General features: G+C 35.8%; 1 protein-coding gene across 7 annotated transcripts in view; it reads left to right on the forward strand.

The window, feature by feature from the left end:
• LOC149081264 (uncharacterized) overlaps positions 1–13,456 on the forward strand; it is a 31,715-nt gene extending 18,259 nt beyond the window's left edge. For 4 of the 7 annotated variants that reach the window (XM_089238101.1, XM_089238102.1, XM_089238105.1 and 1 more), the window contains 6 exons: positions 3,834–4,661; positions 5,995–6,082; positions 10,107–10,319; positions 12,605–12,699; positions 12,804–13,028; positions 13,152–13,456. In XM_089238101.1, coding sequence (XP_089094227.1) covers positions 3,834–4,661; positions 5,995–6,082; positions 10,107–10,319; positions 12,605–12,699; positions 12,804–13,028; positions 13,152–13,355 — 1,653 coding nt within the window. In that variant the 3' untranslated portion in view covers positions 13,356–13,456. The remainder of the gene's footprint in view (positions 1–3,833; positions 4,662–5,994; positions 6,083–10,106; positions 10,320–12,604; positions 12,700–12,803; positions 13,029–13,151) is intronic. The other 3 variants (XM_089238107.1, XM_089238106.1, XM_089238103.1) reach the window with 2 other exon arrangements.
• The last annotated feature ends 2,260 nt before the right edge of the window (positions 13,457–15,716 follow it).

The raw sequence follows: 15,716 nt of genomic DNA on the forward strand, positions 1-15,716 counted from the left end.
AAAAAAAAAGTTTATTGTGGAACCTTGATTATCATGGGTAAAGGTGAAGAGGAAGATAACGGATAAACAAGAAACATCTTGAAGCTACCAGGGGAAAAATAAATTATAAAATCACAAAGCAGTTTTGAATAAAAGATATATAGGCTTAATCATGCATTCTACTTATTCAAAATTAATCCTGTATACAGTGGTGAAAGAAATGATTTGGTCAGGTAAAAAACGTCGATTGAAAAAAAAAGTATCAGTCAAAATTTTTTGAAATATTTATCAGAGATGATGAATGAATACAATGAGCGAAATGATATCTTGAAAACTCATTTGAAAATTCGTAGAACTTTTTCTGTAAAATATTTTTCCCCTCTAATCATTATGATGCAAGTGGGAAAAAAACTATAAGGCTGCTCTCATTTTCCCAGGTCATTTACCTAATTTACATATCCTTTTTGGCTACTATACCAAACACCAACTCTGGCCATATCGCTATATTGCAATTTACTGCCATTAATGAGATAGGTTGGAAATGAAGGCTTTCTATCAGTGGTCACCTCACATCCTTTTGGCTAGACATAATTTCTGGGAGCCTCTCTAATAATTCCACATGGTTGTTTTCCTTCAAAGCTTGATTCTTAAAAATGGGATGAGGCAAAACAGTATCTCTTGTGGAAAAAGGAAACATCCTCGTTTCAAAAAATGAATTAACTTCTTGACAAATTAGATAGAATACTAATATATGTTGAAGAATCTGTTTAACAATTTCCTGAAGAACAACAAATTGTATTTTGGACATGTAAATAGATAGTTAGGTCGATTTCTTACATTTTTTCAGATTGTCAGAAGAGAATAGCAATAATTTGAGATGTGAACAAAAAAATATGTATATATTTCTTCAGAGAAAATTTGAAACATTTCAGCACTCTCTTGGACCTGTAACTCGTGGCACCAAGTGTCCACGATAGAAGATTAGGGCGCCACATATCGTATGTTAAAAGAAAAAAAGCTTCCTTGATTTCCCTTTACGAACACATACAGTGATGAATTGGAGTTTGCTATAAAGCACTTAATTTTAAAGGGGGATAAACATGTGAAATTTTATATAGTCTTTTCACTGCATTTGTACATTCTTGAATTACATGTATAAAAGGAAGGAGCAGATTTGTTCATTGTGCCATTTCTCTCCCATTAATTATGAATTCAACTGACTCTCTGCTTGCAGCCTTGAGTGCTGTGCAGCATCATAATCTAGTCTTATCTAACTGATGGTGGGGTTAAAAAGTAAACTGAGGTAAATTTATGTAATAGTTGTGGTTTTAATTGTTTACCCCTCAGCACCATCCTATATACCAAGTACATATGAAGAAAACATTGTATGCCGCCATCAGGGCCATAGCTAGCCATTCCAGTGCCCTGTGCAAGAATTTGAACTTAGGCTGCCCCTTCTGGCTCATTTTTGGACCTCACTTCCAAGTGGGCCCTGTGCGAATGTACCTGTTACACCTCCCTAGTTATGGTTTTGGTCATCATACATACCCAGTACAAAGCGGCGACTGCATATCTTCATTTATTAATCCATTACATTATTTTGTGATCTCTGCTTGTTTGGCATCATTCGAAAGAGCGATAATGTGGATTTGTACAATCGTAACTATTATATTATTTTCATTTATCATATTTTATTGTGAGTGATGACACATTTGCTGCTTGACGCATGGGGATCCGATATATTGTAAAGAGCAAAATGCCTATTTAGCTAAAACGGCCTGAATAATTACTATTGTGAAGAACCTGTTTAATCCCCTTTGAGCTAAAATGCCCTGTGTGATTGAGTTAGTAGTTCTTTGTTACAGCCAGGAGGCTGTGCTATAGATCCAATTTTTAGCAGCCGTAGAAGTGAAAAAAAAAACAATTTTACCAAACGAAATATCATATAAATTTGTAGTTATACAAGTGATACTATATAAGGTTATAGACAAGAACTTATTTTATTGACATGAAAAATTTCAAATTAATTCAATGATCAGTTTAAAAAGTTATAATTTTTTTTACTGAACATCTGCAAAAATTGGTGATTCCATTTACAGATCTGAAAATTCTCTGGTTTTGGTCCGGCAATGCAGAATTTTTAAATGTTTACAGAGTTTCTGGATTTTAATTATATATTGCTTGGTTTAATGAAGACGAAAAAAATCGAAGAAAACTAAAAAAAAAATATACGGAATTCTTATTAAATAATTAAAATATTCTTCGGGTATATGAATCTTCGAATGTGTTTTTTTCCTACAGGTATCATCAATATTCAAACTGTAATTGCAGTACCAGAATAGAGGGTGGGCGCTTGCGACAACGTCGCACAATGCTGACCCCAGGGTCGACTGTACTCCAGGGCCCCAAAGCAGAATGTACCAAAATCTGCGACGTACGTCGCAGAACAATTAGCGCTACTGCAGAACAATTCGGAAGAATTTTAAGAAAAAGTGCAAAAAACACTATTACATGTATGGGGATTTTTACTGCAGAACATTTCCAGTCAGCCGAGGGCTCATCGCAGAACAGTGCTAAACATTCTACTTTGGGGCTCCAGGATACCCTCATGGTGATATTCTTTTGGATGGTGATGAAATTTTAAAGTGTGGTTGAGCCATTCAAACCCGTTAATATAAACAATGTGCCTGTGCAGCCAATAGCCCTGCATAATTTAATTGGAATAATTTTTTTTGTATGATGTGTTTGAGTACACAATGGCAGGTCGAAAATATCAGAGTTTTCAAGAAATGTTTCCCTGTAGATTATCCTTGCATGATCAAATTAAGGAAGAGCCGAGCAGTTTGCTTTCTGCTCCATTTGTAGATTTTTTTTCTGTAGCACACAAAGGCGAAGCAGATGTCATAAAACACATTCGTACACAGAAGCACGTGGTAAGATCACGAAAAGTAACGAAAAAATAAACTTTGTTCAAGGAGTTCCACTTCTGATGCCATTATCCACGCAGAGTGTTTATTTACATCATTTATCGCGAAACATAACTTATCATTATCTTGTGCGGAGCATGCCAGTATGCTTTTTAAGAAAATTTTACAGATAGTGAAATTGCCAAAAAATATGCATGTTCAAGAATGAAAGTAAATAGTTTACTGCGATAAGTAGCACATTGGCATTCCACTACTTTGAGAATAAGGAATGTCCTATAATCTACATGAGTAAATTTTATTCCGCCTTTAATGAAATCTTGAGAAATTTGAGGGAAATGTCTGTGATTTTCAGATAAAATGTTGCTTCTACTAAATTTGCATCCGTGTACAGTGTCTGTTACCTTATAAAAATTACCCATATTTTCCTAATTTTACATTTAATTCTTCTTTATACTGACTTGTACTCCACAGATTATGCACAGGAAATTACGATATGCTTACAGGATTTTTGCAGGCAATTGAAGGATTTTTGTAAGAAAATTACAGACGTTACCAACGTTTTCAAGGTTGGCAGGTCTACATATCCTTTGACCTACAAGATATGATTCATTTAAATATCCGGGTTTGAGGAGGGAGGGGGGGGGGGGCAGTTAAGCTTCTGTTATTTGTTACAGCCATGTCATCATCTCTTCTGTAAATATTCCATCTGTATGTAAGGTGAATGGGCTTATTCCTTTATATTGCCTCGAGGATCCTATTTAGTTAACCTCTACCACCAATGATATAGTTACAACAGAAAATAAAATTATAGCAAAAAAAATGTTTAATTTAAAATCCAAAGGAGTTAATTTATTCAAATTCCATTCTGGTGTAATTTTGAGAATAAAAAAAACAGCTGAAAATAGGTGTCTTTCTGTTTATTTTCAGAGCAAGCCAAAAGTCCGAACCATCAACAACCACCTGAATACACCTACGCAACCACCTCCACCACAGATGACAGATACTCACACACAGACCACTGGTCTTCCTTCAGCTCAAACAGTGCCAACTGTGTCGTCTTCAATGGCGTCTCAGCAGATTCAGCTTCCAACGTCCCAATCAGTGCCAGCCATGCAGCAACAACAACATCATCATCAGCTTCAGCCGCAGCAGATGCTCCAAAACACTACTCAACTGAGAGCTGACGCTGGCAACCAAACCAAACCACTCGTAGAAGTGAAGAGCAATGCTGCTACTCAAAGTAAGTCCGTAGGCGTTGGTATGGAACTGAAACAACACTCCCCATCCTTAACTGGAAAGACTCAAGCAAAAGTTGTACCAACAGCCAAAGTCGTTGCTGAAGCTTGTGTGTCTACACCAGTGCCGTGTTATCCTATGTCTCCTGCAGTTTCTACGAGCATGAGTACTATGACAGTTGTGACAACTATCGCCTCATCACCATTATTATCATCATTACCTTCAGTGCAGAGTTCTCTGCCGGTTCAAACGGATGTGAGCGACATAGGAATAGGTGCTACACAAGGAACTGAAGATGATAATAAACAGCAACAACAGTCGATAGAAGAAACTCAACCATCTGATGGATCAAACATGAACCCGGAACCAGAAATCAAACTACCGGAAGCTGGTCATGAGTTGAGGTTTCCTCCTCAGGTAGCTAAGGAACGGAATCCTCAAAAAGCCATCGTGAAACCTCATATTCTAACTCATGTTATTGATGGATATATTATCCAAGAAGGACCTGAACCTTTTCCGGTATGTTTTGAATATCCATATTATGTGTTTTTTTTTCTCCTTGCTCTAGACTAGAATTAATTTATTTCTATTCCAGAAAAACGGTAAATGCTCTGCAGGCATCACCTTTATTTGGTGACCCAAACCCTCATCGCTGATAGTTTTTCTCAGAACAAACAATAGGCTACGTAGCAATCGTGCTATAGCTACCTCTGCTGGCTGTTGTCAGCCAGACTTGATTGTGGTCTCTTCACGAATAATGTCTGTAAAAAATGATATATATTATTTAGACCAAGAGCTATCTTATTCCAGAGAATGTTCCCAAGAATGTTATATATAACTATACTATAAATATATAAATAATATTCTAATCGAATAGAAAATATTCTAATCAAGAATAATAAGAGTATTCTAATCGAGAGTGATAAGAATATTCTAATCGAGAGTGATAAGAATATTATAATCGAGAGTGATAAGAATATTATAATCGAGAGTGATAAGAATATTCTAATCGATATAATAAGAATATTCTAATCGATATAATAAGAATATTCTAATCGATATAATAAGAATATTCTAATCGATATAATAAGAATATTCTAATCGATATAATAAGAATATTCTAATCGAGAATAATAAGAATATTTTCAAGTTATTTGTAATAGTCCTTCCAGAGAATATTCGAGAATATTCTCCTAGATGAGAATATTCTCTAGGATTTTAAATTTTTATACAGCCAAGTTTTGAAAATGCGTAGCTGAAGGAGCACGGAAAATATTCCACGCTAACCAAATTTTATATGAACCTGTAAGACAGTAATTTGGTAATGCCATTTTTTGAAAAATATTTGACTCGTATTAAGTAGAAAATTGTTGCATATGGCCATGATGCAAGTATATGCTGTGGCCAGATGATTTGTTGAGTGTCAGAAAAGTCTAATTTATAAAGATTTTTTAAGGACCATTTTTCATGAAAAACAATGCTTGGCTCCTAAGAAATCTGGTCAATACCTAATTTTTTTCCCCAATTTGTCAAGCCTTGGTGATTTCCACTTCTTTCTCGCCTGGGTTTCTAGAACCTAGTTATTGGAAAAATCTGGGGGAAAAAGTTTGCAGAACTTGCCAACTGTTGTCCTTAAAAAATATTCTTTCACATTTATTGTTTCATTTTTATTACAACCATGGAAAAAAAGCTATCGATAATAATATGCATCAATGCATCAAGAAATTCACCTGATTCAGTGGATTATAGTCAGGAAATAGTTTCAAATAACTTTTATTTGCATCAGTTGTTTTTGTTCTATAGTTATGAATTGTCACTTTATGTTAAAAAAACAAATTACTCTGTATTGCAGGTCAGCAAGTCATCATTGTTAACAGAAACAACTGCTCCTAAGCCGACTCCAATGGAAGTGGCAAACGAGACGACAGAAATGGCTAAAGGTAATTTTTGAGTACTTCGGTTTCAGTTAAGGGCTTTGAACCTAAAGTCAGTACTTTCTGATATTACTTACAGGTTACAGAACACATATACGACATGAATAATCAAATTTCACATTCATTCAAACACAATTGCTTCGATGCGGATCTATGAAATGATGAAAGATGGGTTTTTGAAAGAGAAAATATACTTTTCATTTTACATGTTCAGTAAAGGCTCGATAATCTGAGATAAACGAGACTTGAGTCCACCTTGTATTATCCAAAACCAAAGGAAAATGCATAAGATATTTTATTTGAAAAGAAGAGACCATATTTTGTCAAATTAAAATGAATTGAGATGACCCTAGGATTATCGATGATCTTTTGGGCAAGATATTTCAGAGAGAGCCCCCCTTTTTGTATTGATACCATGGTGGATATATATAGAGTGAAAAACTAAGAAAATGTATAAGGGCCATCCCTAGCTTGAGTCCTATCAGCCTCCCACTTGTGTAGGGAGGGGGCATCAATTACAAAGGCTACTCTCAATCGACATCAGTGTTTTCCAAAGTGATCAATATGTCTCCTTGGGAAGCGATGGGACAGACCAGGAGGTGGTAGGAAGGTAGAAGCTACAGATCTCATCGGCTATCTTAATAGTTAGGGGAATAATGGTGGAAAACAATTGCTGTGAGAGGAAGAGGTGATGAGACAATTTCCACCACCATTTGGAATGACAGTTTTGAGCTAAACAAAATGGATAAGCATTCCATATACTTGCGCCTTTTTTCATGTGTGTGGGGGGTACCCATGTAGTCAATAGATTCACCCAAATTATGAAAAAGGTATTGTAGTAGAGATTACCTTCTGAAGTTTTTAGGGTTGGGCATGAATTTGGAAAGTTCTTTTCGCAAGAAATTGAGGATCATGTTAGAGATAAGCTTTATTATTTCCGATTTGCTGGAGCCAAAGAAATACAAAGTGGCAAAAATTATGACATCACTTCAAGTATAGTTTTCTTCTATCTTCTTGTGTTTCATTCTTTGGTTGTTTGAGAAATGTTTTTTTCCATGACAGGTATAGATGATCTTGATGCTGCTAAGTTAATCGTAATGTAGATGCATTGAGTAATGATTTCTTGATGCAGGAGATTCTTATCCCAGCTTTGCCATACTATTGTATAACATTGCAGAGCTCCCGCTTGTCTTACTTTTCAGTAAAATGCCCTACTTTCTAGGTTTTGTCCTATTTTTTAGTTTTTGTCTTACTTTTCACCAAATTCTGTCAACAAAATTTATATAGCTGTTTTTAATTGAAACAGTGAGGTAATCATCAATATACTGCCAAATAATACAAGTGTAATACATTGCAATTAATGATTCTGCCAAAGCAGAAGTTGCATTATTTTCCAGGTTATTTGAGCTATGTATTTGGCTCATTAACTTTTCTTTTGTATAGTTTGAGGGTTCAAAAAGCAGAGTAGTCATAAAAGCTTCTATCAGGATGAAAAAAAAAATAATCTTTCAATTACTTCTTCATGGTCTTGGACTAGTCATTGTAAACTAACATTCCTCATTCAGAATTGTGGTGTACATTTTGTGTATAAGTGAAACAGTTTGCATAACAAAGCAGTTGGATACATAGGCCTGTTGTAGGTTTTGTGATTCTGATGCTGCCCAATGTTTACAAAGCTCTGCAGAAAGCTAGAAGTGAAAATTCGTTATTTGTTAAAAATGATTTTTCTGGCATTGAACAGTGAAATTTAAACAAATATCTTTAAAAAACAATAGAAGATGTAGTAAAACCATCTGGTTTTGTAATTTATGGGTCTTGTAATTTATGCATTCTGCACCATGCTTTTGAAAGTAGTCTTGAAGGAGTGTCATTCTTAAGAGAACTTACGTGTCTTCATAATTTGCTGTGCATTGAGGAAGAGAGTTGACAGAATGGACTCTAGACTCCTGGGAAAAAAAGTATGCAAATATATTGCGAGGAGAGACAGAAAAGAATTATCTCTGTGATTTGTGGTTGATAGTACCCTGTTTTGGCCCAAAATTGTTTTTATTACCAAGTCATTTCTATCATTTTGCTTTGGCTTGAGTCAATCTTATAGGATACTGAAATCATCATTGGTACATCAGCCCTAAGACTGGTTCGCCCCCATGTTGAGAAGCCACCACTCATCTGTCTTGGACTGTGTTCTTCAGTTGGTCATAGCTGGTACATTCTGTGTCATTCAGTATGTTGAGATCCAGGTGACTGTGGGACCTTTTTCCTTCAATCATGTCTCATAGCAATCTGCTGTGTTGGAGAACATGTCCCAACCAGTGTAAGCGTCTGTATTTAATCTTTTCCAGGATTTGGGGATTTTCTCCAACCTTTCTTAATACTTGTGAATTTGACCTTTTCAATGTCCAGCTTATGCGCTGTAGTGCCACATCTCCACTGCTGTTGTTTATGGTCCAGGTCTCTGATTCATATAGTGCATTAGACCACCCATATGCCTTAATCAGGCACTTCTGTAGTTTTATCAATAAGTTTTTGGTCGTTAACAATCCTTGTTTAGCAAGGACGATTCTAGATATTTTGTCATTGCTGCTGTGATCAAACTTCCCAAGTACTTAAATAACTTGTTGCAGATGTTGACCCTTAATTTTTGTCGTGAAGCAGTGAGCTTTCTTGCCTATTGACATTGTTTTTGTGTTTTTCTTATATTTATTTTCATCCTGTACTTCTGGACCTTGGTTTATCCTCAAGAGTAGTCTCGTTAACATTGCTGGACATCCGTTATAGAATACTGAAATAGTGCTATGAAATTCTTTATTTTAATACTTAAAAAAAATCCCTAAAAAATTATTACTATTTTTATTATGCTATGAATATGCCTAAGAGGGGTAAGCCCTGTGTCCTACTTTTTCTAATTTTTGAGTAGGAACCCTGCAGTATATATATTTATAACATGCATATGTATTTATGTTATTACACAAACATAATCATTCTGTAGAAGAAAATTTTCCATTTTCATTTGAATTTTTTTTTTGTGATGGATTGCCTGACAAAATCATACATTTGATAGCATTGCCATACACAAGGGGGGGTTGAGCTGCTAACCCCCTCTCCCAGCCGAGATTATAGTGTTACTTTGCATAAAAAAATTTAATCCCCCTTCAGAAGAAGAAAAAAATTTGACCCCCCCCCCCCCTAGAGAAAATTCTGTGTACGCCTATGCTTGACAGATACTAGTTCTAATTGTTAGGGTAGATCATACATATGCTTACTCATTTTGATGTTAGGTAATAAATAAATACGACAGGCTTACGCTCTTCATTTTTTTCCCCCTCACACACAACCTCCACTATACAAAATAAAAGAGATGCAATGCTGCGAGAACGTTTGCATTGGATGACCATCTTAGCATTTTGGCATTTGTCTAATGAGTGTTGCTTGGCTCTGACTCGCAATGAAATATTTCCTAACAGTCATACATGTTGGGGAAAAATTTCAACAAACCACTCTCAAGGACAACAATGCGAAGGCACCTTTAAGGACTTTTTAGGAATGCTAGTGAGGTGCATGCATGATCATAATAAGAGTCATTATATAGAACATAAGCTCATCCAAAAAGCCTGTTTGATATTAGTCTGCATGATCCTTGTGTTCAATGGATGAAGAAATGGTTAAATAATAATGCAGTTGAACCTGCTAAGAAAACATTTCATGGGGCAAGACAAAATATTTTGTTTGTTATATCCAGAGGTTTGATTTAAGTCAGGTTCATGCTAGCGGTGTTATATCAATTATATGAAACAGTATTTTATCTGGCACAGTTCCACATAAATTTCACGCTCTGTCTCTGCTTTATCTGAAAAAAATTGGCTTTTGTTTTTGTTCAACACAACGTGAAGTCTCTCTTCTAGTTTTTGTTTGTCCCCTGTTAGTTTTGCAATGTTTGAAGTGATGTTAATGTGCTCTTTCTCTTTGCATTTTCATGAAAAACTCAAACAACCTCCGTATTTTTTTCTTCTTTTTCTTCTTTAACTCACAGTTCTCGTGCCAGAAAAGAAAAAGAAAATGCACAGAGTCCGTGGTCCCGTGGAACTTGCCAAATGCGAATTTTGTGGAAAGCTGGGGGCGAAGTCGAAATTTAAGCGATCAAAGCGGTTTTGCTCGACATCTTGCGCTAAGCGGTACAATGTATGCTGTTCTAAACGCCTGGGACTATTGTCTCCAGCGGCACAAGAAAACTTACTCACAGCAGGTAATAGCTACATTTGTATAGAAAATAAACAAATTTTTAAAAGCAAGACAAAAGCACTTCTAAAAAATTACGCTTGATTTTTTTCCCACTACTCTTTGATTCAATGCAGAAATCAAGAAAATATTTTGGCACATTTCACAGCAAAACAGCGATTTCAATTTTGCTTAGTCTGAGGTAGAAAATTTTCGGGTTTTTTTTGGCAAAACTTAGTGATATTCCATTTAATTTAGGCTTTTTCCATTGCCTGCAATTGAATTCATAAGGAAAAGAAAAAAAAAGCTGAGATCAAACCATATTTCTACTGTATTTTTAATTGACATAATCAAACCTCTTGGAATAATCAGTTGTAGATTCTTGAGTATAAGTTTTTTACACCTCAAAGGTTTTGTTAGTGCATATTAAGCTTTGTACAAGATGCATAAAATGCTTATTCAGTAAATATGCGCATGATGATAGTCTGGAAGAAAAATATGTGCATCTTCTGGCATTATGTAACATAACGTAGCACATTATATGCATAAAACGGATATGAAAATGGAATTCAAAGAAATCCTTGAACAAAAGTTTATAAAAAACCAGACTTCTCTATAGTTTTTCACGATTTCTTATAGTTCCGTATATTTCATGGTAGAAATTCATAGAAACTGGAAATTCCGTGGTAGTTCTGTAGTCTTTGCGCAGAATTTGAACTCGTGGACCCTTATAGTAACCTTCATAGTGGAAGATGAGCATCCTATCACTGCACTACTCGGGCACTTATCACCAGGGCTGGACGAATCCCAGGTGCCAGGTTGCCATGGCAACATAAGAAATTGGTATTGGCGCTTAAAATTTTCTCTGTGTAGTTTCTAAATTCCAGGCTGAGGGCAACAAAGTATTTAAAATTTATAGCAACATATCTGCCAACATGGAAGAAGGTCACTATGTCTTGAAAAAGTCAAAAGAAGTGTTATTTTGGACCTTTTCCTCCAGGTAAAATTTTTTTCTGGGGCCTAGATTTAGTTTGTGATGTGGCCAGCCCTGCGTATCACATTGTGCCTTATTATAATGCACGTTCAGGTATTCTGTGCCTTTTATTTGAAGTACTGTAGAAAATTTAACATATGTTAAATAGGGTCGCCTTTAAGTGGCAACAAACAGGGTTACTTGATCCCTTATATTAGGCATCAAGAGGAACAAAAATTGCCATTGAACATGGTATTACAAACCACGATCAATCGAAAATTGCAAAAATGCTTATGATAGGTGTGACATTGAATTTTACAAAAAGGCCAATAATAAGTAGAAAAAAAACATGCATTCGACAGCATGTGTGATTTTTTTTCCCTAACGAACTCGAGGTGACCACAGATAGGCAACGGCTTCACTTCCAACCCATCTCACTAATGGCAGTAAATTGCAATATAGCGATATGGCCAGAGTTGGTGTTTGGTAAAGTCGTAGCATATGTGATTACAACACAGTCTGCGGTGTACAAAATAAAGTACAATATTGAGTACAAAAATCCATTTGCTTGACAGTATGATTTTAATACAGCTTGCGCAGCACAGTTCAGTGTCAGAAATTAGACGAAGAGAAATGATTACAGGAGTTTGAAGTTGCGATTGTGAAGGTCATTGTACAGCAGACAGCGACGGAGTAATGATTGTCTGACTCACTCAAAGATACCGGGCGTACTGCGGGTATCTGCCACAGCAATTGGTACCGCAACAATTTTTACTGACTGAACATAGTTTGCAATACATTGTTCTATGGCAAGTTTTGTTCCTCTTGATGCCTAATATCACCCCTCTGAGTGAGAGGTGATATTAGGTGATTTACCCATTTTATTTTTCCTCTGAGGCATTTTTCTACCTCCCAAATAGGCCTACTTGTTTTCAAATGCCTCTGGTAACATAATTATAGACATAATGAACCTCTGGATATAATAAAAAGAATTTTTTGTTCCTTCCCACAGAATGTTCTTTTATTGAACTGAATTCAGTTCCTTGAACTTTGACTGTGCATGTCCTGAATATACAGTCGAATCCCGTTTTAACGAATACCATTATAGCAAAAATCTAGTTTTAACGAACAATTTTCTAATTTTCCCAGATAAGTTTACATAGGAACATTTAAAAAAAATCTGGAATACCTTTATAATGAAATTTCGTTATAATGAGGTGATTTCTGCAGTTTCCTGGATTTCGTTGTGATGGGATTCGACCGTAGTAATTTTTATATGATTTAACACACATGCTTGTTTGTATACGTGTTGCTTAGAAAAAACACATTTGTTTTTTCAGGTAAAGGCCCAAAGAAAAAGAAAATGTTGGCAAGAGCGAGGAAATCATCCAGAAAAACTGAAGGTGGCAGATTAGCATATAACACTTCTGAATGGGTACGCACCTCATTTACATTATGAAATGCAGTGCTTATTCAATGCTTTGGCGGCTGCACATCACTGCATTTATATTTTTAACTATTCACATTTCTTATTTTTAGCAGGAGGAAGATGAGGAGCAGAAGTCGCAACCTCAGGTGGAAGAAGAGACATCTGGTGGTGATGATGAAGCCAAAAAAATATCCACGGAAGAAGAGACGAGTGAATCTCCATCAAGCAACGACAGCCTGCCACCAGCTGACATGATTCAGCCTATAAAGGAAGATATGGATGTGGATGCTAATGAGAATGGTTCTCATGCCACAAAACCGCCAACAAAGTGGACGGTGAGTTAAACAAATTTTTAGAGTGACTTTGTGTATTGTTATTATGGACATTTAATTATTCTGCCATTTCTTGTTTTATTCATACTTTTTAAAAAAAATTTTCGCTCTATTCCGGTGATTCAGGTCCAAGATGTGTTTGAGTTCATCAAAGATCTGACTGGTTGTTCAGATTACGCGGATGAGTTTAGATCACAGGAAATCGATGGACAGGCTCTCCTTTTGCTCAAGGAAGATCATCTCATGTCAGCGATCGGTATGAAGCTTGGCCCTGCCTTGAAATTGATCGCTCGCATCAAAAGCATCAAGGAAGAACTCGCCCATTCATAACACAGCCTCGAATGATGCCATCAATGCCAAGACAGTTTTTTAATTTTCTCTTCATCGACTTGTACAAAATGCAAGGTGGAAACGAAAAAAAAACAAAAAAACTATTCACACCTTCTCTTAAGGGAAGAAAAAAACCAACTCCTGCCAGAAACGAATGCTCACTCTTTATAGGTAATGATCGATGTAAGATTTTTTTAAAATCTATTTTTTATTTATTTGCGAACATTGAAGTTTCATGTTTTTTCCTTATTTTTGGTGGAGCGAAGGTTTATATACTATTTGTACATATTATCTGTGTGTGCATGTGTGTGTTTGGATTACATTTGGACTTCAAAAAGGGGTCACATAATTTTTTTTCTGTGTCGGGAAATTTAATTTAGTTTTATGTTTAGCAACTGCAGCGAAGTTGTAGTAACTTCAGTATCGAAAAATAATTTTTTTCCCTTCTAGTTGATCATCACTTTTTTTTGCACTCACTGTATTATGCCATTTTATTTGCCAAGGAGGTCCCAACTCTGAAATTCTGATATGTATATATATATATATATATATATGAGGGAATTGAGAATTTCATGTGCAGTCAAACTCGGTTGTTATGACACCTCAGATACACTGGCTTCCAAAGGTTGAGCACACAACAGTAACATAACTTGCTCCTCTGGATTGGACGGTTAGTGGAATACGAACTTGTGGTACTCTTGGCATACAGTCCATCCACGTGAGGCCTTTGATTCACAGTTCTCGCAGATATTGTCTTACTAACTGATGTCGCAACCATGGATGCGACAGTTGTGAAGGTTGCTCATCTATTTAGCTTGGATACTATAGCAATATACCAATCATCTGACATTCAAGGGGGTGGTATCTCGTGGCCAACTAGGCATAGGTCTCTGGACAATTGTTTGACTTATTGGAATTGTTTCCACAATCAGTAATTGCTATATAGTAGCCAAGAAAAATCGATGACTGACCACCACAAGTTTTACATTCATGGTTGAAGCGTCACTCAGTAAAAAAATATCTGCCAGTACTGTGCACCAAAGGCTCCACATGAAAGGAGCTTATGCCCAAGTGCCACTTGCTTGTGTTCCACTAATTGTTCAGTCCAGAGAGGCAAGATTAAAGTGGTGTTATGTTATATAAGCAGTGAATGATAAATTTTTGGAAGCCAGTGTCAGCATAGGTTTAGGCCAATATCAATACATTCTTTTACCACCTGCGGTGAAATATAGCTGTCCCACCATGTATTTAGATTAACTTTTTTTTTCAATCTATGTATTCATAAACTTGTCTTTTATTTCGAAGGATTTCAACAGGGTCGCAAAATTCTTGTTGTTATTTTTGTGAACAATTCAGACTTCAGTTGTTCTTTTGCAATTCTCTTTATATAAGGCTCATATTGGGCTGTTGCAGGCTTCATTTATTGCTGCACTGTATACCACCGCATTCCTCTGCATTAGCTGGCATGCAGAGAAATTCATAAACATCCAGATTCTAAGAAGACATTGAATTTGCTAATTTGAAGCTTGTCTGTTATATGCTTTTCAACTCTTAGGCTGCGGGAATAGTTGGAAAAATGCTTTTCTCAAAATGCATCATAAAAAATTGCCATTTTTTCGGTTGTCTTTTGTGAAAGATAGATGACACTCAAACTCATATGTTGCAAATACAGTGAAACCTATCTTGGATACGGTATGAGATGGAACCTGTCTTCAATGGAATAAAACAGAAACCTGTCTAAAGTGGAATAAAACAAAAACCTGTCTAAAGTGGAATAAAACAAAAACCTGTCTAAAGTGGAATAAAACAAAAACCTGTCTAAAATGGAATATTATTTTAGTCTTTTAACGCTCCATCTTGTACATTAATGGCTGTATGATAAAATCAAAGAAAAGATTCTTATTCTATCTTGCAATGCATACAGAAAAACTGGATTTTAACCCACAATCACAAACAAAATTGCAATGGGATCGGGCAGGCACTCTACCCACTACTCAACAATGTGCACACATCCTATATAGTACAAGCAAATCTGTTAGGAAAAACTAAATAAAAAAACTAGAATATACATGTATACGCCATCTATGCATTATTTTAAGAACTTCATATGTTAAACCGAAAAAAAATGCAGATCATCACGGGATGATTGAGCAGGCATTCTGAAGGTTAAGGTTCTTTCTATTCTACGAACTACATATGCTAAGATAATTCATACTTTTATGTTAGGTTTTGCTACCACAAATCTTGATCTGGAAGTTGCTAAAAATGAATGAATTGTACTGTAATAACACGATATTCCAATGCAAAAAAGACACCTCTTTTTAATCGCACAGAAAAACAGGAATGTTGAGTGTAAGTTAC

Source organism: Pholcus phalangioides, unplaced genomic scaffold (assembly GCF_987345545.1).
Source record: "Pholcus phalangioides strain wild (caught in Gottingen) unplaced genomic scaffold, Ppha-v1.0 ptg000010l_1, whole genome shotgun sequence".
NCBI lineage: Eukaryota > Metazoa > Arthropoda > Arachnida > Araneae > Pholcidae > Pholcus > Pholcus phalangioides.